A 27844-nucleotide genomic window follows, 5' to 3' on the forward strand; every position below is an offset into this window, starting at 1 on the left:
AACGTGTACCGTCTGTCCTCCTTTTCCAATCCATTGAATTATGTTGTTGTATTCGTTTAAATAGGGACATTGTAATTAATTTACTTTTATTTTGTCATACAAATTTTAGAAATCTTAGTTTATAATTATTTTGTGTCAAATATGAATGGGTCTGTTTTCTATTCGCTTTTCTTAGGTCGTTGATAGGTCTCCGCTTGCGGGCTTATAAAATGTGATAAATATACTACGCTGAAATTGGTGTACCCGTAAACTCAGAATATACTCAAATTAATCCCAGAAGTGAGGGTTATCACTGTAAACAATAACAAATTGTTTAGAATATATATAAGATTTGTCACAGACCACTAACTTATAGATTTGTCACGGACAACTAATAATATTCATTGCTTTCACAAGGGGTTGCTATTCTCTATGTCAAATATTTTATTTCCTATTTTGATGGCAGGTTGTAAATAACAAGCAGATAATGTATGAATGTGAGAAAGGCTACGTATTGTCAGAAGGAGCCCCTGGTGCCACCTGTGTGGGAGGACACTGGAGCCCTAGAGAACTGCCGAAGTATGTCTACCATTTTTTAATATAAGCAATATTTATACAATTTCACACAAATTAATTCGCCCAAACTAGACACAGCCTGTTTAAATAATGATGATATATTTAATACGATATAGGTACATACTTACATGTCATACATAAATACAACATCTATGCCTCGGAAGTAAATATATTCATCATACAAAAGGTTGGCACATCCTGGGATTTGAACCCGGGGTCTCTAGGTCATTGGGCAGTGACACTATACACATGGTTATTTGAGTAATTCATGATTCCAAATATGTATTACTGTTATAATGCTGAAGAAACTACAAGTACATATTGAAAACCTATTTTGGATATGATTGACAGCTTCATAAATTTCTTAATGAATTTTAAAATAAAAAAATCTTTAAGCTATCTAGTATTTAAAGCAAACCAAAAGGAAGCGCGATGCCGAACTACTTTTTCCGCGTGCGTATTTGCTATGTCACGGCTATCAAGATTCGAGCTATCGTTTGCCTTCTTAGACATGCTCATACGTAATTGCAAAGGTATACGCGAATGAACCCGCGAGGTACTACTAGTATTAAAATAAAATTTTAAAGAATTTGAAAAAAATGCTACAATTAAAACTCATATATTGGTTTCTATATATAGGATTTATTGTTAATATGTACATAGATGTGTCATTAAAAATCTGTTTAAAAAACAATTTTAACATAAAAACCGTAGTAACGTGCTAATAAAAATTGTCTCTTGATAGTTTGTATTTATTTCAGATGTACGCTGTACAAACATCCACGTATAAGATGGAGTAGAAGGCGTAGATCCATCCCTGACGCAGAAGTTCGACATAGACGCTCTGCATATCTACGGCAATATTACAACAGTCTTCGCCGGCAAGTCGTAGACTCGACCAAAGATAATGTGGATCAGTTGTATGACAAATACAATCACAATACCGAAAAACCAACGCTGCGTCATGCAAATTTTAAAATGATGAAGAAATTCGATATCGATTTTGATGGAGATACATTCGAACCGGAGACTCCAGACGAGGGAAATATACCCACGGCTGTATATACAATTTTTAATATACACGGAGAACCTGTAGCACACAAATTTTATTCCTACCAACCAGTTTATGAGCCTGAAGAAGGTGAATTGATACATCACGATGACGAGGAATATGATTCTGAAGAGGGTGAAGATGATTCACAAATGACTATTCTTAAAGGGGGAACCTTTTCTGAATTAGATCCAGACCACGGTAACTCTGACAACATCAATAAACTAAAACATCAGTACTTTGAAAGATATGTGGACAAGCGGTGGAAAAGGTTTTCAGGTGTTAAGCTGGAAGAAATACAAAATAATACAAGGTCAATAGAAGCCACTCAAGTAACGGCTACAGAACCTGATTTCAAAAGTAGGAAAAAACGAAACATTAATTATGAAGAGTATGACAGAGATGTATCTATAGCAAAACCAACTCAATTTTCTGAATTACTTACCATAAATGAAGACCACTTAAAAGTAATACCACTGCAGCCCAAACTAAATTTATTAAAATATGAAGAGAATGAAAGTGTTTTAATACCTGTAAAGTATAATGGTACTAATTCAACAGAATTTCCTACAAGGTCTGAAAAAAGAGAAAAGAGAACTAGCAGAAAAACTGACAGATTGAATCAAACAACTGCATCTGTACCTAAAACGTTAGTAGATTACGTCAGCTAAGAAATGTTAACATACATACCTACCATCACGCATGTCTCCCAAGGGGATAGGCAGTTCTTTAAAATTTCTTTTTGCCAAGGCCTTTCATTCATGCTATCTTACTCTTGATAATCTTTACCTGGCCACGTTGTAATACCGGCTCGGACATAATAGTGGAATGTGTGATCTCTATTAATTTGCACATTCATTCTACTTCACCATCTCTCTACATGACCAACATTTTCTATTCAAAAACTGCCTCAATATCTACTACTGTATGAATACTTGAGAGCGTAAATAAACTGAAGGAAAATCTTACAACCAGCACTTGTCCTTAAATTTGTGAACGGTAGTTTGATATCCCTCGAAATAAATGAATAAAACATTCGGTTATCCCAATACAAAAAAAAACAATACAAACACACAGATGTAAAAGTAAATTAGAATGCACTCAGCGCAATTTGAAACGGATCGATTAATAAATCCGACAACTCAATAAACGGGTTGTTAACGTTAATCCTTTGTTAAATATCACTAACCCGATACGACTCCCTAAGTCGTAAGCGAAAAGCATGCTTCACCTTCAAAGGGTGGCAATGCATCTCTTAACCTCAAACATTGCTGAAACTAAAATTTCAAAACTCTTACTAATCTCAAAACAGTCAATAGGATTATGCTGTAATGCCACCTAATCCAGTAGTTTTATTTTTTAATTTCACAATTTAGGCCATTAAAGAGGTTAAATTTGAATAGATTAAAAATATCATAGTTTAAATAATCACCTTTATTGCAGTGGTCGTGAGAGCAAGAGTGGCAAAAATAGGCAAGCACAAACAGATAAGCAAACAGCTGAAGAGTCAGATATAAGTGTAGATGTAAAAGATATTTCCGAGTTTGATAATAAGACGTTGACTGAAAAAGGTAAAAAAGGCCGTCCAAAAAGTCCCTGTGAACCTATAGAGAGCGAGCCATATGTAAATATTGAAGTAGTTAAATTTGGCCGAGATCCCAATAACACCTTTAGTTCTGGTAAGTTTGACATATTTCATTACGCTTTGCAATTTGAAAAATAAGCCATAATCCGAATGCAGACACAAAATACCAACAGAATCAAAAACTTCGACTCATGACGTATCGGAGAAATTTACCAAGATATGGTGGAAACACCCGTTGAATTAGAGTGGCATAGGCGTTAACTCTGGAGGTGCTTTGTAAATCCCGCATGTCCATAAATTTTGCTACAATTAAAAATTAGAATCAAAAACGTAACGAGATTTTGAGGATGAAGGAAGCTTAATTGATTATTTTACATGATATAGCACAAGTACCATTTCAACTTGATAGTTTGTGTTGAAGTTAAGTAGCGTCAAAGCTCTCATAGCAACGACATAAAGTCGTAACATATCACAAAATCTTACCATCACCACAATAGGTTAGGTGACTGAAATGCCTCAGAAGAACAATACGCTATATAGTGTTAGTTCTACAATCAGAGTATTGAAGAAAATGTAGAGTCAACTCTGTGAATTTCTGCCACTCGTTTACCTTTTACCAGATTTTAGGCCAATCAAATATCTATTATCATCAAACTTGTTCTGCATCAGAAGGCACACTCTATTAACATTTTGAGTTAAGTTTACCTGTCTACTTATTTTCGTTTGCTTACAGTGAAGTAGAAGGTGGCCTAATAGCTGCGTATTCCGCGTCATTACGCGCTCTCGAGCATTTTCCAATACAAAAAATCTGTACTGATTTCGTAATTTCTTTAAAATTTCCAGGAACAATAGTCAGAGTAGCATGCGGCAAAGGGTACGGATTGAACTTGGAAATAAATGCAACAGCTAAATGTGTTCGGGGACGATGGAAACCAGAAAAACCAAAATGCGAAGTCCGTGAGTAGACACAGAAATACGGAATGATCACGTTGCAATGCGCATGTATCTCACTCAGATTCACAATTATATACCCCTCCTTTAAATGAATAGCCTTTTAATACGTACTATGAACATGTCTATGTGATCGCGATGGGTAATCTAAAAGATTATTTTGAGTGGACTGTATGGAAAAAAAAGTAGCGGGGTTTGTCGCCTTGTAATACCAATTAGCTCAATGCAGTAAAATTCCAGAGACTAACCTTGATATCTTCTGCAGGCCTCGCCAGGACGTCCTTCACTTTATTACGCCACAGACACAGCTTATTTTCAAATTAATGTAAATTATGAAGAGCTCAAAATATTAAATAAAAGTTTATAATATGAGGTAGCGACGCGCGCGCACATCGAACTCACGTCTTGAGATGCGGGGGTCGACGTATAACTCTTCACGGTCGCTTCGCGAATAACGTAGCGATCCAAGTTAGCCCTTTCATTCTACGCAATGAAGCTAAATGGCGCAACCACTATGAGAAGGAACTTCATTGTTTTTAAAATTTGACTATTACTTAGTAACTGTAATATAGTATCGTATTTTTTTTTTGTTTTTGGAATAGGTAGAAAATTCCTTTAATGACAAGGCGACACGCATAGACTTCTTATCCAACTCAAATATAGACTCTGGATTTTTAAATAAGGTTCACAAGCTAGATTCTTACAATTTACAATATTTCATCACCCAATGCATAAAAATGGTTAAGTGAATTACTATTAACGTACATACAAGTACTGTGGTGTATTGAAATTATTTGTAATCTTGTAATGTTTTATTTTCACTTTGAGAAAAGAGTTTTGTTATTCAGGCTAACTTACGCAAATCAAGTTAATTGTAGACCTACCTTCCTACATAATTGACCTGTCTGGAGGTGGAGGCTTAATTGCACCACCTACGAAAGTACCACAGCGACGCCTTTTTCTGCCATTTATGTGCAAGAATTATTTTATTTCCGTTTGAAGGACTGAACTGTGGTAATGAGACAACGCATTTGCGATGCCGCTCCAAATTTTCGCGTTTACAAGAATCCTAAGTAGGACTTTATTGTAATGGGCAGGGCGTATGGTTGCGTCTCTTTTTCTCATAAAAAAATTAAATTAAAGGGAGGCTTTTCATTTGAAGACGGGCTAAGATTTACTCACATTAATTTACTTTTATTAATTTACTTATCGGCATCAGAATATAAATGTGTTTATTAATATAAAACGGTTGTATTCCTAAGACCTATGTGTTTTACAGAGTCCTGCCATGTCCCGGTAATAGAATATGGAATATACACAATGTCGCCCAATGGAAATTTGGGAAGTCTGATCTCTGGGCCGAGTAGAGATGAGGAGCAAGAGTTGAATGAAACGATTCCTGTACCTAATGGCCAAATTGTGCATTTCTCCTGTGAATATGGGTAAGGAGTTGGGGTATTTTAGTATTGGCTCTGCGAATATCTATATCTTCTATCGATATATATAATGAAAATGGTCTTTGTTTGAGGCTCCATCACGCCTAAACCACTGATCATATCGACATGAAACTACCACCATTCGATGCGAAATTTATCCTAGATAGTTTATGCCTACTTTACTGCATTACCTTTACTGGTTTATTTTTATTGTATCTTATTACAAAGATTAATAAAATTTAATTTATTTCCTCTTAAAAGTTCTGCTTTGGGGATGGATATGATACGTACGTGATTTTATATCGTCAATGTTACAATATAAAGTGGAGTTTTTTATTTTAGGTACAAAGTACAAGGTCCCACAAATTTGAGGTGTTGGCTAGGAGAATGGGCAGTTACCAGTATGCCTGAGTGTGTTCCAGGTATAACTTATTAATTAATTTAATTATATGTTCCAAACGTGGGTACTATTCCTTTATGAAGTTTTCCTAAGCCCTTGATGTTAATTCTTTTTAAATTATTATTATCATCTACTTCGGATGATGGATTTATTACATAAAGAGAATTTCTGGAATATTGGGATAAAGCTGCTATCTAAGTGGATGCCACCGAGATTAGGCTAAATTTGTGGCTAATCTTGTGCAAGAATTTCAATCTGGATTTGATAGAACTTGAGGTTTATGGGCTGGGCGCTAATTTATTCTGTTAAAAGAGTATTTCGAATTCTATGAGATGCTCGATACCAGGGTCTGTCCCGACGCTTTAGAGATAGGAATTCCTTTGAATCTTTTGCCTAGAATGAGTCCGGCATTTAAATAGCGAGCTGAATTAAATATTTTTGCGTGATTTTATATTTAATTTTTGCATTTCTATCAGTTGATTATTTGATATGAGAGGTTCATAAAATATCAACAATTGCAGCTCCTTGCGAACTTCCACAACTGACAGGAGCGACGTATGAGGCAGGCTACCGCTCTGGTCTAACTGTAGCTCATGCATCTTCTGTCAACGTCGCCTGCGACCTTGATCGCTCCCCCCCAGCAACGCTCAACTGTCACCTCGGACGTCTCCAGCCGACTGTACAAGATTTCTGCAAGCCATTAGGTAAGCCAAGTGTACACTAAACAGGACTAATGCGTCATTGTTTTTATTTGACGTAATAAGTAATGCTTTAAAATAATATATCTCAATAAGATTAGTAGGTTGATTGTTATCCAGGAACACCATTTTGCTTTAAATCAACAGCATCTCACATGAATATAGAGTGATGTTTTGAGGTTTCTTGTTACGATAAATTTAGGCTTTGGTAAAACACGTTTCAATGGTAAACCATATCCATGTTTCTGGTTCGGCGCACCCCCCAGTATCAGCTCGATCCATATGACCGAGTGCAACGCAGAGCTGTTTGAATTGTCAGGAATCCAGTGGTCTGTGAATGGCTAGATCATTTGGCGTTGCGTAGAGACGTCGCTTCAGTGTGTCTCTTCTTTATAGCGGGCATAACGCATTTATAACGAGGCGTGTTCCAAAGAGCTGTTTGATCTGATTCCTGCTGCCCAATTCTACCTTCGCACAATGCCACAAGTTAGGATATCATCCCACCCCAACATCTGGATATGTGGCGTTCCTCCACAGTGCGATTTTCAAGGAACTTTCTTCCACGTACAACCGAGCTGTAGAATGAGCTTCCTCGTGTGGTGATTCCAGGACCTTTGTGTGGGAAAGGTTACTATAGCATAAACGATTTTCTTAATGACACCACAGACTGGGAATGAAGCGAACACCCTCAGGCTCTTTAATTATAAATGTTTATTGTACGATATCACATTGTAATTCTTTTTTTTATATAAAAAAGCCCGCTGAGTTTCTTGCGCCCGTTCTTCTCAGGTCTGAGTCAGTCTATTTTGAATGGGTGGTAGTTTTTGACGTTCAATAAGTGATTTTGAATCCTATTTTGAATAAAAAATATTTGAATTTGAATTTCTTTTCGCCTGTTTCTATTTGTTCTAAAATTTGGTGATTCTGGATCTTCCCCAAAACAAGGTAGAGACTTCAAAAATATTTAAAATGTACAGTCAAAACGTTTATGTATGTTTCTATCACTTGGCATAGATTGTATTAAAAATATTTGGGGATAGACTTAACAGCTTATGCCTGAAGGTGACGAGCACAGTTGTAGTGCCGCTCAGAATTTTTGGGCCTATCAAGAATCCTGAGCACTGGCACTGCATTGTAATGGGCACGGTGTTTCAATTACTATCATCTGAAAGTCCTGCTCGTCTCGTCCCTTATTGTCATAAAAAAATTAATAAGTCATTTTCAAATAATTCGACAGTAAATACGACACCGACTTGGATCAAACGCAAGTACCAGAGCGGGTCTGACATTGTGAGGGAAGATGTCTCCGAACTGGAGGCAGATATTCAAGAAGGTGCTCTCCCCTGCGCTCCACCTAAAAGGTATAAAATTTTCATAGTATCAAACATTGACTGTACCTTACCTTAAATATGTTGCCATCTTACTAAACATTAATCTATACAATTCATTAAGCTTGACCCAAATTGGACTAAATTGACGTGATATAGTTGTCAATTTTATTGGGTAAAACGGATTGCAACAGATGTTCAATTTAAGATTACAGGATGTATAAGTAATATTCCACCACAAAAATCAGACATATATTTTAAATTCAATGCATTTGAAGTATGTGAAAAATTGGCACAGAAAAAGAATTTTGCGGAATACACCTATTTATATATACATATCATAAATGTGTTTGAAGTATCTGCAAAATTGGCACAGAAAAAGAATTTTGCGGTAAACATCTAAAAAATAAGAATAAAAACTAACTACTCCAGAATATATTTGAAATGCTTGTTCTTTTATGCTTTTTGATACAGGAGATGTACTTTTGGTATGCTACAAAATTAATTCCAAATTATTCATTGATCAATTTCCAAAGAACGCGTTCCAAATTTCAATTCAGAACAAATCGAAAGTTGTATATAGTACTTAGGTATTTATCGTTTTAGTAGATGTTTAAAGTATTGTTCTTGAACATGAATTAAAAGATATTTCTTTTAGAGTATTCGTGTATATTCATCAGAGATTAACTTTCAGATCAGGAAAATAAAAATTTATCATTTCTCCTTTTCGTGGACTTTAGGTTTAGCATGATCACGGACTGCAGTGATTGTTAATTTTCCAAAATTATAAGTGTTAGCGTCTTAATTTAATATTATTATCTATTATTCTTTGAAAATTTGTATCAATTTGGGATAATATAATTTGTGGTTCTAATAGGTGTATGGCTGTGAAATATTAATTGATTATACCAATGCATTAATTAAATCATAAATACCAAATAGTTTTATTGTAAGGATGTTATGTATGAGTAAAAGTCGCTTTCATTGTGGCTTTCATTTCATATTTTATTTCTTTCTGATTTAATGACAAAAATATATATTATATGGCAGCAAATGGTCAATTATGTAATTTTGATCAATTCTTTAACTATCGCTGACTGACGACAATTCGTCCATTTTTTTGGTGTTACGTAATTGACCTCTGGACAAAAGATTCCAATTAGCTCGTTGTGAACTTATGATTCATTTGTGAAATGCATAGTTTCCAATTTATGGTTGAAATTGGTTAGATACTTTGATTCGAGCTTACTGTATATATCTCGATTATCAGTGGAAACTAATAGATGTTCATGACGTTTGGAAACTAAGTAAGGAATAGTCACTAAGTACTTGGAAGCCTAGCCAAGTTTACCAAGATTCTAATAAATGTCTACTTAATTACTAAAAGGTTTAATTTAATGAAATCTTGTGGCTATTCTAAGCCTGCAATTACTTAAGCAAATCTTGGCTAGGAGCTCTTCATAATTATCTCGTTTATTTTTGTTTGCGGACTTAGCTAAGCTAAAGCAAATTGTGCTCTAAATGTAAGATTCATCTGGGTGCATTTTGCTATTTAATTCTCACTAACAGTGCGAAAAAATGTTTTTGCAAAGTCTGCGTTTCTTATTTGCTGGCTGGAAAGACTGAAGGGAACAGAGGCGTTCAGGGATGCCAAGCCCTGGTGAGAACCTTCTAGGTTCGAAATATTACTTTTATAACGTTACTCTTTGTACATTTTATATCATAGAATCATCAAAACATCTTCTTAAAGATTATTCAAAAGCATAGAACTGCGTTTACTATTATTTTTTACAAATTTAACTATTGGACACAGTTTTGTAACATACGATATATAGTCCTTTCTTTTAAATTTTCTTTATTTACTAGCTCAGTAATAGTATAACAAGTATAGAATTTGTGTATTTTTAGTTGTTTCTCTTCTACGGGGCTACATACACTATTACATCCGTATTAGTGGTGTCTTCAGCCATCTGATTTTTTTCATTAAACTTTAATTCATTTTTGTCATTATAATTTTTAACGGTTACATTAGATGTTAAATGTACCATATTTTTTTGTTTTTTAACATAAAATTTTGCAAATAGATCCAATGAACGTATTTCTATGTTATTGACTATAGTCTAAACAATCTGGTTTTCACTTTCTCATCATTAGATCTTGACAACCATTTTTAATTCTGAAAAATTATCGAAATCCTCAGAAGGCAGGGCTTAGATTAAAATATTGAAATGTCAGCGGATTTGGCAGTTTTGGCTTTTTCCTTTCTGTCTTGCCGAGCTTATCTTTTGTTGCGATATTTTGCGAATATGTTAGTGCATGCTTTTATATAATTTCTTAATTAATAACATCTTGAGCAAATACTGAACTAATATTAGAGGCATTAACAAGAACAATTAAGGTATAATATGTGACATATTATTTCCTCCCAAGTTTAATTGAATAACTTTTACACTGTATTTTCTGCATTGCAGATTTGTATATTATATATTTTATTTACTCTTTAATTACTTAAAAAATTCAGCAAAACCAATTTTAATTAAATGATATTTTTTAATAGGGGCAATCGAGCACCCAGGCTGACCTTTGTCATAGCTTGTTTTTAGATCAACATTTTTGGTGTTTTTACAATGCTAAAGCATAATTCTTGGTTTAACAATTTGTGGTACCAAGCGTCCATTTAAAAGTTTTTGGAATACTGGCATTAATATTTCTCACTCTTACTAGTAATGAAATATTCTAGGATGTTAGGAACGTTGATATATCGCGAAGGTGCTGAGGTGAATGAGACTTACGATATATCTGATACGTTTCCACATGGCGTGAAGATCACTTTCAGCTGCATAGCGTCAGTTATGGGAGAGAAGACGACGTGGAAGATTATATGTGAGAATGGCAATTGGGTTGGAAAGAGTTTTAACTGTGGTAAGATCGCCTTTAACTGTTAAAATAAGCGAAGTTTTACAAGTAACAATATAAGAAGAAGAATCTATAAATTGATAATTGTTTTGGATCACTTGATATTACTTACTAGAAGTAATAAAAAAACGCAAGTTTATCCATGTTTTGAAGATCTTAGTAAAATACTTGAATAAAAGCTATCAGCAGTTTACTATATTTATAATTTATACTCAATTTTAGATTTACATTTGTATTTTTTCAGTAACTATCCTGACGTACTATTTCCTAAACCTATTCCATCAAACCTTATATTCTTTTGGAGGGTTGCTTGACTAACTCCTTTACTGTTTCTGAGATAAATTCAATTTTAACTTTAGATATTTCACAATGACATTGAAATATTTCTTCCACACATCTATTCAGTTAGTGAATCCTAGGATACTTGTTGGTCCATGGCATAAAAGTTACATATTTTGTGAATGTTGATTCTTAGCCAGGTCGTAATTTAATTATGGTTAAAATTTTATGAAATATATTATGTATATTTTTTCAGTTATTGTCGTACCTAAAATTTAATAGTTACCCTTACTTACAACATAAATTGTCAGTTAGTATCAAACCTGCAATATATTTAACCCTTGTTTTAACATAATTATTCAGCAATAACGAATCATACTTCAGTTAATATGTATTGTTTGTAACCTTCGTAAATGTTTGGCCGATAAGCTTCAAAAATGCGATGAAGTGGTACTTATATTTGCAGAGGAATTGGACGCCCAAAGTGAAGAACTACGAAACAACAACACTTGTACGTTCCGCAACGAAGAACCGAACGTCGTCTCCTTCTACAATGACTTGGAGATTACAGAAACCGTTGAGTTCTCCCCGGGTGCTGTTATTGTATCGAGGTAAATCAATATTGATATTTTAAATCTGAAGAACGTTTATATTATTCATTAGTTTAAACGCGCTGATGCACTATCTAAATCTATCTATCGATTGTTACCTATAGGCTTTAGTTAAGATAAGGCATTAGCGCGTTTAACAAAGCAAGTCTTACGTTTTAACGCAAGTAAATACATGTTTTTGTTACTTTAAATGGTTAAATTTCATTTGGTATTTTGTTTGAGTAACGGGAGTGTTACACATTAAAATAAGACACTTTTTAAAGGATTAAAACGCGTGTAGTTTTAACTTTGTTTTTATGTTAGATATTTAAGTAAAAGTAACATTTTTATTATTATTGCAACAGATGAAGTGTTTATCTGCAGTATCACTGAAAACGAGATCTGGAAAGTTCTTGAAACGTCAGGTTAACTAAAATAATAATATAAATGTATAATAATTTTACGCAATAATCTAATGAAAAATCAAAGTTACAATTACAAGGGTAGGGTAGGTAGGGTTGTGTGTGACGGGGAAAATTGGGGACATATGAAACAAGCAAAGAATGAAAAGAGTAATGAATGTAGAGGAAGCACGTGAGTATTGTAAGGATTGAAGCAAGTGGCGTTCTGTTGTCTCTGCCTACCCCGACGAGAAAAAAGCGTGTGTATGTATGTCATTTGATTCAATATGGTTAAAAGTGTACCTGCATTGTTATTTTTTAAATAAATTAATAAAAAGATACATTAATTATTGCAGATGCAGCGACGTAGGCAAATATGCCATGACTGGATCGCAGACGAGACGATGCATTGGAGGAATTTGGGATGGAGTCAAGCCGACGTGTTTCGGTCTCAATCAAGAGAATGATTATGCCAGTAAGTTACATCTTTTGTGCTGTGGACGTTTCTCGGCTTCATTTTATTAAGCTGTTTCCAGTTTTACGATATATAGGCTTCCTATATCTGGTGCCATGTATTTCTATCTTAGGCTACAAACATCTAGATCGAATCCATAGTCTGTTTAAGATAATCTTTCCTGCGTATCTGCAGTGTTTCTCATGGCTGCTTTTCTCCTCAAGATGCTCTCTAGAACCTTATGTTCTCGGGAATGGATCAGTCCATCCCCACTTAAGGTTTGATATGTGTAAGACGGAATCTGCGAAATTTTGCTTTAGTAGATATCCATTGGTTTTACGCATAAGATAGCTAAGTCCCTAATTGTGGCTGGTACTCATATTTTTGGATACTTCTGAGCAGAACCTAAAGAACTGCGATGATTTTATAAAGTAAATCTTATGTTTTATGTGCGCAGCGGTGGATTTACACTAGGGGCAGTTGGGGCAAGTGCCCAGGGTGGCAAATTTTTTAGGGCGACAAAATTTTGAAAGTGAAAAAAAGTTTGTGAAAAGTGAAAGTGAAAGAAATAAATATATAAACTATAAGTTTATGTAAAATTCCAGTATTAGGGCGGATTTTTTTCCGGTGCCCAGGGGCGGCATTGAGTTTAAATCCGGCCCTGTATGTGCGTGAGTTTAAGTTTAAGTTTGATATGCGGGAAAACAACCGCAGTAGCAGCAGTATCTAGCAGATAGACTCAGCTCTGCGGCATATGCAGTTAGAAAGATTAAAGAGTACACGAATGTTGCGACCGCTAGATTAGTGTACTTTAGTTATTTTCACAGCATCATGACGTACGGTATATTACTATGGGGTCATGCTGCTGACATTGATATAGTGTTTGCACTGCAAAAGAGAGCTGTTCGTGCTATATATCAGCTTGGTTATAGACCGTCTCTCAAAGAAAAATTTAAAGAAACAAATATTATGACTGTTCATTGTCAGTACATTTATGAAAATTTAATATATGTTCACAAAAATCGTCACCTTTTTGCTCTTAATAGTGATTTTCATTATTATAACACTAGAAATAAGGGATTGCTTGTAACTAATTCTAGTAGGCTTCATAAGATACATAATAGCTAATAATAATAAGGGTAAATGTATACACTTCTACAATAAAGTCCCAGCCACTGTTCAGGCATTATCTATAAATAAATTTAAATGTTTTATAAAAAAATGGCTCTGTCGTAAATTCTATTACTCCACTGCTGAATATCTAAATGATCGGACAGCCTGGGACTAGATTGTGATTATTTTATAGCGATAGAAATGACTGTACAATATTGTATATTTTTATTGAAAAGAGCGCAAAAAAAAATGCTGGGAGAGTTTCTTGCGCCGCTTCTTCTCTCTCAGAGTGCCATTTGTTTCCGAAGCGGTAGTAGTATCTAGTAGTATAATAAATGACATCAAAAAGAATTCTTAAGGAATCAATTTTGAGAAAATAAATGCCTTTTATGCCTTTATATGCCTTTAGTATTACATGATTGGGATCATTTGTTGATTCAAGCATATAACCTACTTACCTACCAAATATGGAACAAACATTTCATTAATAAATTAATAATATTTTTCAGTGGAGAAACCACCAACGATTTTGTTCCGACATTCCCAAGGTCCTATAGCTCAGACCAACGACGGAAAATTGCTGGTCTACCCTGGCACAGTACTGCACATGGAATGCCTTTGGATGAGAAGGTTCGGAAACCCTAAGTGGAACGTCACCCATACTTATCCCGAGTAAGTAATTTTTGATAATACTTCAGAGAGAGGAGAGCGCTGCCTTATTAATTCGCGTCACGGTTGACCTCGACATGCTTATCACATTGCGCATGCGTACAGACACGTATGTATACGCACATATACCTCCACTGAAATATATTTTATATACTTGTCTGTATCATATGGGTATGACTTTATGGATTGGTAAAATCTGTAAAATTTATTAATAAAGATAAAACAAATTATGTAGCTATTTCTATCAAATATCTCGACGATTGTTTTTGAAATTTGCGTTAAAAATTGAACATTATTAAGTTTTCACATATTTGATATCTGCAATAAATCAATAACAATTTTAATAATATTCCAGTGTCTTGAGTTTTAACTTCTGTTGGCTGGGCTTATTACTGCCTTTTTGTTACATCTGTAAGAGATCGTAGACGTTAGTATTTGATGCTAATTTAAGAAAAATATACCTCCCCGAATAAATATACTGATACACAATAAGATTCCAGAAGTTTTTCGGGCACCTTACTATACAAGGATAAAATACTTAAAAATGTTAACACCTACACAAAAAACAAAATTAGGGTAACCTAGAATGACCCTCACGGTCATCACTTTAAAGTTATAACAAATTGTTTAGATTTACAAGAGCGACATCTCAAGTCAATTTCCTAATATGCAAATATTGGTGTTGAGCAGGTTATCAACTGTAGAGTAGATCCTGTAGATGAAGCCACAACCTGAGAGTTTAACAAAGCATATAAGATTTTATGACGATACGTCACTCGAACGGTTAGCTCAGTTGGTTAGAGAACCGGCACGGAACGCCGGAGGTCGTGGGTTCGTCCCACATCGTTCATAAAACTTTGTTTTTCAAATTTTATTTGTGTATTAATCCTAGAAGTGAGGGTTATCACTTTAAAAACATAACAAATTGTTTAAATTTTACAAAGCGTCGTCACTGTCTGATCGCAGGGACTTTATTGATCTCCCTTTCTTGAAAAATATTAAAGATGGAGGCGTCGAATGCCCAAATCTGTTGAGTAGGGTTCCATTGGCGGTATTAAAGGAAATACTAGGTCAGATATTATTAAAAAACTAACGTTCAGGCCTAGATTAGCTAGATCGAATCTAGACAGATCCGCCCCCTTGTGTAGAATAGTTATCACCTACAACAATAAGGTTAAAAGAACTGGCATAGATATTTTTCGGCAGTCTGCCCCATTTTTCAAAAAAGAAGTCAATAAAATTATGGAGGTACTGCAAGTTCATTATAAAAGAATTTTTAAATATGTCCGTAGATTAATAGTTAGTTTTATGCACGTTGGCTTCATAATAAATAAATCAAAATGAAATAAATAAATAAAATCATTCTGTAAGATTAAGGCTAGGTTCGGAATAATGATTCTTGAATTTCATGATTCATTAGATCTGAGCGCACGTACGCAGAAGGCTGGACAACGGATCCTGGTCGTGACAGCCAGCTGGAGTACCGGCTCAGCATCATGGATGCCGTGAGGGAGGACTCCGGGGTGTACCGCTGCGAGACCCCGGCCAGGCAGAGCCATCAAGTGGAGATTATTGTGGAGGGTGAGCTGAGAACAAGAGAAGCCTGTCTTTACTTACAGCTTATAATTAGAGAATACGATATTGCTCATACCACAACGGCGCCTATTTCTGCCGTGAAGCAGTAATATGTAAACATTACTGTGTTTCGGTCTGAAGGGCACCGTAGCTACTGAAATTACTGGTCAAATGAGACATAGCATCTTATGTCTCAAGGTGACGAGCGCAATTATAGTGCCGCGCAGAATTTTGGGATTTTTCAAGAATCCTGAGTGGCACTGCATTGTAATGGGTACGGCGTATCAATTACCATCAGCTGAACGTCCTGCTCGTGTAGTCCCTTATTTTCGTAAAAAAAAATATTCAAATAAGATTGAAGCGAGGTTTAGCTATGTCTTAGGGGAGTACAACTCAAATTATATTATAGTTTTTTAGATACTTTCGTAATTTGCAATCTTTGCGAATTACAAAATGGCCACCGTCAGAATAAATAAAATACTTTTTCATATTATGAATTTTGATAGTATAGTGTTATGGCTATTGGCTTCATTTGTTTTTGACTCAAGGTCATGGCAGACACTTCAAAAATGAACAATGAAAATTACGTGTAAATCAAAATAATAAAACAGAGATTTTGATTATTTTTAACAATAGAAAATGACTTAGACGATTTTGTTTAAACTTGACAAAATTGTAATTTTCAAACCGCTAAAAAAAACAAACTGGGAGAGTTTCTTCTCTGTCAGAGCATTTGTTCCATGATTTTAATAAATTCTGAGAAAATTGGAGCTTCTAACAGGGCTTGGCCAAATTCATATCGAGAACTTGATCGTATAAAACGCCTAGTATAATGTTGTTTTTCAGACGTCCACTGTCCTCCGTTGCCAATCCGTCGTGGCCTTGTACCCAGCAGCCTGGAGACGAGGCTGGGCAGCGAGATAACGTTCTCTTGTGCCAACGGTAACGCGCTCCTTGGATCCTCGACGCTGGTTTGCAGAGCTAGCGGCAACTGGAGTGCTCCACTACCCGTCTGTGAAAGTAATTCGTAATTAAATTCCATTTTTTTTATAGAATTGGAGGACTAACGAGCATACGGGTCTTCTGCCGGTGAAAGAGAAATCACAGGAGCGTAAGGAAAGGCAGATACCCTTTTAGATAGATTAGATTTTAAGTATCTGCATATGGGTATCTAATATAACTTTTATGACTTTGGTTTTTTACAATCTTGTGGTGCGTGGAATAACGTTGCACTGTGGACGAATGCCACGTGCATCCAGCACGATAGTTATATTTAAGTTGGTGGCGTCTCGTGCAAGTCCTCTGAAGACTTCTCGTCATAGAAGACACACAATGAAGCGACGTCTATTCTCAGTGGAAACTGATCCGTTCACAAAGTTTTTTATTACCGACAATTCGAGCAGCTAAATAATATTAACAATATACTTATGATTTCGTTTTATTAATATAAGTATCTATTATTTATCGTAACGAGCAGACGATCCAGAAGAGGTTAGGTAGTTATAATTTGAAAGTCCCACGTAGAAGCTTTTACACTAACCTGTTGCTAGAACTAGCCTGAAGCAATTTTCCGCTATATCAAGGCTAACAAAAATTTATAATTCTATTAGCAAGGAGGTTGACATAATTCATGATAGATTACCCTAATTTAAACATAAATACTTATTAGCCATTAACAATCATGGCAATCATGAACATAACCCAATTATGCACAACCACGATACTCGGTTTATGTCCGCTGGTAAGTTCGAGGTTCCCAGAATCAATAACTACTACGGAGATAGGACTTTGAAAAAACGCCAACCTTATCTATTAAACAGCTTGCCTGAGGAATTCCGACTAGAAACCAGTAAAAGAAAATTTAAAACTAAACTTAAGAAATATTTATTGTCAACACTGCCTTAAAATTAAAATTAGATTTTTTTATTATATTTTTTATCAATATTTGTTAATTACACTTGTATAAAATCAATGTTCTAATAAGCATTAATGTATTACAAGAGACTTGATCCTGCAGACAAACTGTCCAAACAGTTTTGCGGGACTATGTTAGCTTTTAAGATTCTTTCTGTAAATGAGTAATAGTATAAATAAATAAATAATAAATAAAAAACAAGCATCAATAATACCGATCTTACCTCCTTTTTTTTATACCAATAGCTTACCTCCTTTTGTTTGATATTAACCATTTTTTTGGGAAATGACGCGACTCCTTTATTAAGTTGACAGTACATCTAAGAAAATATAATATTAAAATAATAATAATAAGATTTGATAACACCACCAGGTGTTGAATGTGGTGACGTCGTCCACGACACCCCGCTGCAAGACGGCGAGCGACGTCCCAGGGTAGCCGTGGTTTCCCGAGGAGTTGGCGGTCGGGCCGCCTTCTCCTGCACACCCGGTTGGGCGCTCAGTGGACCCACGGAAACGGTCTGCCTACCAGCTGCTGACTGGGCGAAACCGTTCCCAGTTTGTCGAGGTACTACTCACATTTAACATTTTAGGATCACTTCCTTGTCTGGATGTATATAAGTTAATTTAGTTAATGACTATCCTATTCTGTCAAGTATAAATAAAATCTGTTACACCTTAAGGCAAAACTTCCCTGAGTGGCTATTAGGTGACCTAGTTATCATGCTACCATAGCTCTTATGTACTGGTATGTACACAATTTCATCATTATTTTTAGTGCAATAAATATTTTTCTTTAACAGGTACGAGTATATTTGCTCAAAAAAGAGGTTTTCTGTGTATGTTTAGCGTTCGGAAAATTGTTTTTTTCCTGCACTAATGATTTTTGTATTCCTCCTGCATTATACCTCCAAATGCATGAAGGAGCTTTTTAAACACACAGATTAACAAAATATATTTATTAATCTAAGTTTAAATAAAAAATATATATAAAATTTTTGAATGAAATGACTCAATACTGGATTAAATTTAAAATAAATTATTTTTCAACATGTTATAGGACGTTAAGTAAGGACGTGCCTATAATGTATCTATATAAATAACCTTATGAAATTATATTAAATTGAACCATGACTCAAGATTGTACCAATTCTTGATATCATTAATCCTGTTATCACACATGCATAAAACCAGTCCATTAGTTAGTCAGTAAAAAAATCAAAATATGGTGGTGGGCGGGATAGAACTACGCCTCACGGATGAAAGGCGGCCTTTGCGCCGCCAACTTAACATACGCATCTCACTTGGCTTTTATTTCTCAGAGGTATCCTGCCCAGCTTTGCCCCCTCCAGCATCAGGGTACGTGCTGGGTCGCGCACCTTATCGTGCTGGTGACGTCTTGCAGTTCCACTGCAACCCTGAACACACGTTGCACGGAAGACCTATCCTAGTCTGCCAGGACAGCGGCAGATGGAGCGATAAGCCACCCACTTGTGCGTATCACCATATTTTACTTTAAATTGCATGGTAACTAGCGTGTAATACGAGACGTTAATAATAATGTATTTTGTATTTTGGTATTCGGGAAATTGAAGAAAAACCAAAGGTGCGACGACCAAATTAAAGTCATGGCAGTTACAACATGGACAGAGAAGCACTGAACAAAACAGTGTGGAAAAAAATGGAGGATTCCTATTATTGAATGGAATATTATTGCGTAGTCTCGTAATGAATTATTTTTGTAGTTGCCTGCTTACAAAGGTCATATAACATTTATAAAATGCTCCAGGTGCTCAAGCCTGCACGTATCCTGGCACCACGATATCGGGTCGCATGTCCTCGGTGAAGTTCTACTACAAGATTGGAGAGTCCGTCTCTTTCACTTGTGAGCCAGGCTACAAGATCAAAGGAGCGCCCATGTTGAGGTGCCTGAAGTAAGTATATAAAATATTCATACTATTTAAATAGAAATACTTTAATGTACGAACAGACATGATTTGATAAAGGCACTAAAAAGTATATGTGCCGACTGCAAACCATCTTTGGTTGATAATAATAAATCTTTTAGGATTTGGACCTGCGCCATATTTATAATTCTGAACTTATTATCTGTGCTCAATATTAAATGAAAAACCTGCAGAATTATATTATACTTTGTAATTTATCCATTGCCAAATCGAAAAATAATAATTATAGCATAAACTTACGATAATTTTATTATGCATAGAAGCCTGCTGTGTTACTTACGTCCATCCTTCTTAGTTCTAAGGTAAATCTTTTCTAATGGGTATATCTTAGATTAAGGATTGGTCTCCGCTGCGCTCCAACTAGTTAACGCACTACCTAAGAACAATAACTTTTTTCCTACGGCAGATGCTTGATGCGACATACTCTTCGTGTCATTTTACACTGAAATTAATAAAATACAAAATACTTACTGATGATCCCAATGTCTTTCTCATTTCTTGTAGTATTAATTTTTCAAAGTTTACTACGCATACGTTTACGCATGCGTTTTAGTTTCAATTATTAGCATCTTCACACATTGTTCGAGACTGGCTCGAGTTCGCCCACTTGGGCGTAGTAGTAGTTGCCGCACTTTGCGACTACGCCTACGGTATTTAGTTAGACCAATCCTTAATCTAAGGGGTAGATATTGAAGTTGAAAAAATGATTTGTCAAATTCCATTTAAAATAAAAATATTCGAACTTGAATCGGAAACGATGCACATACAATTATGTCTTTCTTTCAGAAACAGAAAATGGTCAAACGCAATACCACTATGTACACCAATATCCAACTACACATCGGCGGATTCGATCGCAATGTTGAACGGTGACATCGACGCCATGTTGTCAGACGGCGCCATCTTGCCAACGGAGTTGTCAAAATTAGAAACGCCGGCCATTTTGACACCGGAGAGTTATAATGCCGCTATGACGCGAGTGGCAGCTACCAGACTTCTACGTAGAGGTTCGATAGAATCATACAAAAATAGAATTTATAGGGTAAATAGAATATTAAGGCGGGATACGGGAAGATAATTACTATTTGTAAGTTAGGGAGATTAATGCATTTGATATTTGTAGGATGAAACAGTTCTTACTGTAAAAACCACAGAAATGTAAAAAATATCCGCTGGATATATCTATGGACCTATAAAAATTACATCACATCATCGATATAGTCACCAACACAAGCATAATTGTTAATTTTAATGTATGAACTAACTACAAAGATTTTACACTTTTCAAGGTTTTGACGTGCTAAATTTAACTTGAGAATAAACGTACAAAGTACTATTTATAAATTTTAGTTTGTAAATTAAAGGCATAACAAAGAATTATTCAATTTAACAATGTAAAAAAAACACAACAACTCAACAATCAATAAGAATAACTCCTTCAATAACTTCAAAACTAATAAATGTTTGCAATTGCACTTGTGTTAGCGACAGTACTAAAGGATGTGCGCGGGGCGAGTTGCAACGTGGGGAGGGGAGATCGTGTCCACATATTTCCGACGGGTTATAACCTAGTTTAAAATAGCATTTTGCAGCTTAGAAAAGTATTAAACGCGAACGATACTTACAGACAATTACTGGATCTAACTAGGTAGTCATTTTATAATCTATTTTAGTCTTTAACACTAATTAATATTGAAATTTATAAAAAAAAACTTAGTGAAACATATCGTATATAATCAAATAATTTTAGAATTAATATAAGTGCTAATTACATAATCAGTATGTAATTATTAATGTACTCCTTTGATTGTATTCCTGCACTTCTTTGACATAGTATTAAATATAATATATTAAGTAAAATATAGTATTATCTAACATAATACAAAAATCTATATTACTATGAGTTTCTTCAAAATTATGAGAGCTATATATTGGATTGTCTTACCTGTAGTAGGTAATATATAATAAAATACTTTTAAAAAGGTTTTGTTCAAAGCTTAATTATGTTTTAGATTTATAAGAACAAAAAATTAAATTTATTGAAGTAGGCGTTACTTTGCGGAAATCCATAATTATACAAATGATTTAAGTTTTCTTTGGTGTTAATTCCGCCAATATTTGTTTTTAAACAATTCGACACGTGTTTCGCGTCTCGTGCCATTTTTTGGCAAGACAACACGTCTTGAGGATGCCTCATGTAGACGCGAAACACGTGTCGAATTGTTTAAAAACAAATATTGGTGGAATTAACACTAAAGAAAACTTAAATCATTTGTATAATAGGAACAACTTTTTACAGCAACCTAATTTAGATAGAAGAGATATTATATAAAATAATATTATTATGTGCAAATGCAATTAAAAGGCACATTCAGTTTAATATACGATATTCAATTATTATTTGTGCTATATAATATGTGTGCTAATGATGTATTAATATATTATTTATAAATTAAATACATAAATACTAGTTTAAGTCACGGACGAGTAAAAAAAGAAGGACTCCGCGCCGTGATATTAGCAAGTAAAGCACCGTTATGCTAGTGTGTGTGCGGTTACGGGGGATACTAGTTACACAATTTTTTCTCCCTTAAGTAATCAATATCCGGATGACCGAGCCTTGCTCGGATTTTTAAGAATGTACAAAACTTGAACAAAAAAAAAAAAAAACTAATAGGACATCTGGATTCGAACCGGGGTCTTCTGCTTTCCGGATCACCCAATGTCCCATCTGAGCTATAATAGTCTTGTATATAGTGGCGAAATTTACCTTTGTATTCTAATGTTATTGTAGCTGTTTCTCATTCAAACATGGATAAAACTATTTTTTTTTTAAATTGAAACCTAGCTAGATCGATTTATACCCCCGAAATCCCCTGCATACTTAATTTTATGAAAATCGTTGGAGCCGTTTCCGAGATTCAGATTATATATATATATATATATATATATATATATATATACAAGAATTGCTCGTTTAAAGATATAAGATATATGGCAACAAATACTTATATAGTATCGGTTTTACACAACGCACGACGGCATATTTTAAAATATTTTATTGAGACGTAAACTGATCTGTCACAGACAATGACAATTCTCATAATGGCCGCCTATCGGCCTGTAGTAGTTTAAGTGTGTGCGTGGGGCTATGTATTTACACGTTAATCGGCATGTTTTTGTGCTACACTGTTATATAAGGTGACACGGAGTCCTTATTTTTTTACTAGTCCGTGGTTTAAGTAAACTTATAATTTAAGAAGACATTGAAATATCTGAGTATATTTTATGGTATTAATTATTACTCATAAAGTTGCAAAAGGCGTTTAGTATTTTAATTACGTTTTTATTGAATAATAGTATAATTATAACAAACATTGTTTAATATTTATGGATTTGATTAATTATGTGACAAACGTGAAATTTTTAGTTTGAAAAAAAGATATTGTAATCAAAATAGTTGTACTTAAATATTTTTTTAAATAGATATGGTATTCCGTATCTTTCAACATAACATTTAGCTTATGTCTTTTGAGTTTTATTACTTCTATGTTGCATTAGTTTGTATAGCAATTATTTTAAAATCACTATATTGAGAGCAGTGAAAAAAGCGCGTACAACTTCCTGCGAGATCAACTCAGAAATGAGGAGACCCGTAGGAGACTCAAAGTCACTGACATAGCTCAGTTGGATGCGAAACTGAAGTTGCAGTCGGCAAGGCACATAGCTCCACGGATAGATGACCGTTGGAGCAGTAAAGCTCTCGAATGGCAAACACTTACCGGAAGACGTAGTGTTGGTAGGCCTCCCACAAGATGGACCGACGATCTGGTCAAGATAGCCGGCTGTTTTTTTTTTTTAATTTGAATTGTCGTGCTCAACTCAGCATTTCCTTTATCACCAAAAAATACCAAATCTACCGTTGCCTCTACAGTTTTATTATAGTATAGATTAGACTATAATAGCTTGGTAATAATAGCTATCTGATAACTTAAATTTTTGTAGATTTTGAAATTTTAAGTTTTATTTAAATCTAAAGACTACCTAAGACTAAACAATATCAGACATGTAATTTAAGCATATCAAAGATGAGTCAAATTAATAATTATTAGTGAACAGATTAATTACCTATAGACGGCGCTTAAAATAAGTCGACGAAGTCACCGAAACGGCAAAATTTGTGGAATTAGTAAATAATTTGTATATATCTATATTTCTGGTATTTCTTTTTGATATTAAAATATTTTTAAAACATATGTGAATTATATGTACAGAAGACAGTACATATTATGGAATTGCATTGTAATATGATGTAAGTACTTATTATCTCACGCATAACTATATCCAATACATACCCTAAAAATAGAGCAGCTACTAAAAAACCACTCTCTTCTCACTCGTAGTCCTGTAGGATTTACTTGTAAGGGCTATCTATATGATGTGTTGAAATTTTTGACAGCTTTAATAAATTTGTAAAGAAGAAGAGATGAATTCGGTATTATTTAATTTGTCTTAAAAGTAACTATTACCTAGGATTGGAGTTTAGTAACTTAAATTTCTAATAATAATAATATATATATATATATTATTATAAAATAGTGGAACAAGTTATTAATTTTCGATAAATTATTTTGCAATTTAAACATAAGTAAGTAAAATTGTGAATGTTTTATTTGTAATTAATTAACTAGCCATATCTTTTATTAATCAAGTCAGATAAAATTATGAATGTTCTTTATAATGAAATTTCAGAATCTTTTAAAAAATCTTTTATAACCATACAGTTTCAGGTTTAGCGAAGTTTAAGCAGGCGTGAAGCTAATTTTATATAAAATTGTATGTTTATTACCTACAGAAGACATATTTGAGTTTTTTTTTTAATTTTATGTAATACTTCCCTATAATATTAAGTAAGTAGGTAAGTATTTTATATAGCAAAAATAATCTGATTTATGTAGTCATAATTTCGCTTGCATACATTATAGTGCAGATTTTACTATCCAATAATATGCCAATTCGTCAATTTAAATGTCTTTTAAAATTCTCCTTTTCGATCCGTCTATAGGTATTATTGGTCTGTGGTAAGTTTGGATATTTACCAAGTAGTCTTTATCATTACTTTTAATAATACCTACCTACGTAATTAAGCTGTAATATTAAAACTTTTATTGTGTATTAAAATAAAATATTCGTGTCCAAATTATGTAAATAAATAATCAATGAATCATTTTTATCTTTTGTTTTTATTTTACACTGGTCACTTAGCATCAGGTGACACATACGCACTTTTTTCCTCTTCTTCCTTAACAAAAAAGTACTCTTTTGGTTTGGTCTGTCGTGTCTGCGGGATCTTTTTTGGGTAGCATCAAAGAGAATTTAACCAAGTTAACCACTACGTCCAATAGACGGGAATCCCATAGAAAATGATGAGAAATGTTGCTCGTATGAAACGCGTAGTAAATCTTGATACCAACATAATCACTTGTGGCAATCAATACATAATTTTTATCAATAATACATACATACATACATAAAATTACGCCTCTTTCCCGTAGGGGTAGGCTGAGACCACTTTTTTCCACTTGCTACGATCCTTACAAACATGTTTCGCTTCGTCCACTTTCATTATTCCTTTCATACATGCTCTCCGGTTTAGGGTACTGTTGACCTGGCCTGTTTTCAAGACGTCCATGATTCGATCTTGAAACGTCCGCCTAGGTCTATCCCTTCCAACACTTTCATTCACACTGGCCTTATACACTTTCTTCGTCAATCGTTCTTCATTCATTCTCTCGACATTTCCAAACCATCTTAGCATACCTTTCTCAATTTTTGTCACAACATCTTCTTTCAGACCACAACGTTTCCTTATTTCACTATTTCTTATCCTGTCGATAGGAGTGATATGTGTCAAAACACTCAGTTTGACTCCTATAATACTTCTCAACGCTCTCATCTCAACTGCATTTATTCTGCTTTCATGTTTCTTCTGCCATACCCAACTTTCACTTCCGTACATGAGTGTTGGAACCAACACCCCCTCATGCACAGCCAAACGAGTCTTATTAGACACCTTCTGCCTGTTCATGAAGGAGTCCAGAGCTCCATTCACCATGTTTCCTGCATTCACTCTTCTTTCAATATGACTCTCAAACTTTCCATCTCTTGTAAATTTAGAACCCATATACACAAACTCATTCACCTGTTCAATTTTTTCATCAACAATCACGATATTGCAGTCTGTCACTACCTCATCTCTTTCAAGCACCATCACTTTCGTCTTCTTTACATTCATCTTCATTCCCTTTCTACCAAAAGCTTCATTCATAACAGTTACCATCTCCTGCAACTCCTCAGCCGAAGATGCAAGTAATACTTGGCCATCAGCATAGAAAAAACATTTGACGAGTAACTCACTTATTCTCAATCCACTTTCATTCTCTTTTAAATCTATCAAGCAATTGTTCACGAACAGATTAAACAGCCACGGTGACGCTACACATCCCTGTCTTACACCTTTTTCAATATTAAACCATTCAGTGTAGGCCCCGTTTATCCTTACACAAGCACTAGAATCTCTATAAAGAGATTGCAATGCTCGTATGAGGTCACTGCTCACACCGTTCGCGGACAATGCTGACCACAACTCATTCCTCACCACTCTATCATAGACCTTTTCTAGATCCACGAACGCGCAATAGACCTTCTTGTTTTTAGCCAAAAACTTTTCGGCTATGCACCGCAAGGAAAAGACCTGATCCGTGCATCCCATTCCCTTTCTGAATCCCGCTTGTGCGTCCCATACTTTTTCGTCTGTTTCATTCACAACTCTTTCAATTAATACTTTCGCATACAATTTACCGACGACGCTGAGAAGGCTTATACCGCGGTAATTTCTGCAGTCTTGTCGTGACCTTTTTCCCTTATACAATGGCACGATTACAGCTTTGCACCAGTCTCCTGGTACTTGCTCATTTCGCCAGCACAAATTGAAAAGGCGGTACTAGCTAGCTAGCCACTATGCCCTGTCCAGCCCGACGGTAATCCTGTCATATCCTGCAGCCTTACCTAATCTCATACTTTTCAATGCTTTCTCGTGACAGGTATCGTCATGCTCGCTTAAATGCCTCTGCTTGTGGCGCCGACGTGGGATGATCTTGTTACCGGGAGGTCTGCTTGATGTGTTTTTTTATTATTATTATTTCCTTTAAAGTTAAAGTTATTATATATTTTATTTTATGAAATGCACACATAATGCCTCTATTTATTTACGGTATGTGTGGATTGATGCATCTACTATACTCAATAACTCTTGTGTTTATAAGTATTAATTTACTTTTTTTTTTCTTTTTTTGACTTCCTCATGTAAGCCTTTACGTTTTTGACATTTGAGTATTTTTGTTGCGTCACTTTGCATATATTGTAAATGAAATGATTTGTAAAACAACTTAATTGTAAATCTTGACTTAAAAGAGTGGCAATGAGTTTCTTGCTACTTCTTCTCATTAGCTCAACCCTTTACGAAGTAGCGGTAAATTCAATAAGAAACAATATTTTTATATTTTTTTTTGACATTCATAATGTCATTTCTGTGACCTACATGAATAAAGTGTTTTTGAATTTGAATTTGAAAATTTGAATTTCACTATTTCATCTACATTTTTATTACTTTCAATAGAAGGTGCCGAATGTTGTTCATGTACTTCCTTTCTTTCAAACAAACTTTCTAAATACTCTTTCCATCTCTTTAGCACACATTCTTCTCCTCTTATAATGCTCCCATCTTGACTCCTGATTATGCTGAGCTCCGAGGTAGATTCTGGGTCGCCCGGTCCCAGAGCAGTGTGGCACGCTAACGACTAGGCTTGCCTCTAGCCCTGCATCCATCCGCGCGGCAAACGTTGGATTGGCGGAGAGGGTAGGAATAGGGAAAGGGAAGGATAGGTGGTGTGAAAAGGAAGA

General features: G+C 34.7%; 1 protein-coding gene across 1 annotated transcript in view; it reads left to right on the top strand.

The window, feature by feature from the left end:
• Window positions 1–21694, top strand: part of LOC126969692 (uncharacterized) — a 30573-nt gene extending 8879 nt beyond the window's left edge. The window contains exons 8-25 of the mRNA XM_050815239.1: window positions 446–558; window positions 1317–2255; window positions 3050–3285; window positions 4035–4148; window positions 5422–5584; window positions 5921–6000; window positions 6500–6682; window positions 7914–8037; window positions 10745–10926; window positions 11666–11810; window positions 12547–12665; window positions 14267–14429; window positions 15847–16007; window positions 16848–17021; window positions 18289–18483; window positions 19238–19408; window positions 19705–19849; window positions 20669–21694. Coding sequence (XP_050671196.1) covers window positions 446–558; window positions 1317–2255; window positions 3050–3285; window positions 4035–4148; window positions 5422–5584; window positions 5921–6000; window positions 6500–6682; window positions 7914–8037; window positions 10745–10926; window positions 11666–11810; window positions 12547–12665; window positions 14267–14429; window positions 15847–16007; window positions 16848–17021; window positions 18289–18483; window positions 19238–19408; window positions 19705–19849; window positions 20669–20960 — 3699 coding nt within the window. The 3' untranslated portion in view covers window positions 20961–21694. The remainder of the gene's footprint in view (window positions 1–445; window positions 559–1316; window positions 2256–3049; window positions 3286–4034; window positions 4149–5421; window positions 5585–5920; window positions 6001–6499; window positions 6683–7913; window positions 8038–10744; window positions 10927–11665; window positions 11811–12546; window positions 12666–14266; window positions 14430–15846; window positions 16008–16847; window positions 17022–18288; window positions 18484–19237; window positions 19409–19704; window positions 19850–20668) is intronic.
• Window positions 21695–27844: the final 6150 nt, after the last annotated feature.

The sequence above is a fragment of the Leptidea sinapis genome, chromosome 19 (genome assembly GCF_905404315.1).
Source record: "Leptidea sinapis chromosome 19, ilLepSina1.1, whole genome shotgun sequence".
Taxonomy (NCBI): Eukaryota; Metazoa; Arthropoda; class Insecta; order Lepidoptera; family Pieridae; genus Leptidea; species Leptidea sinapis.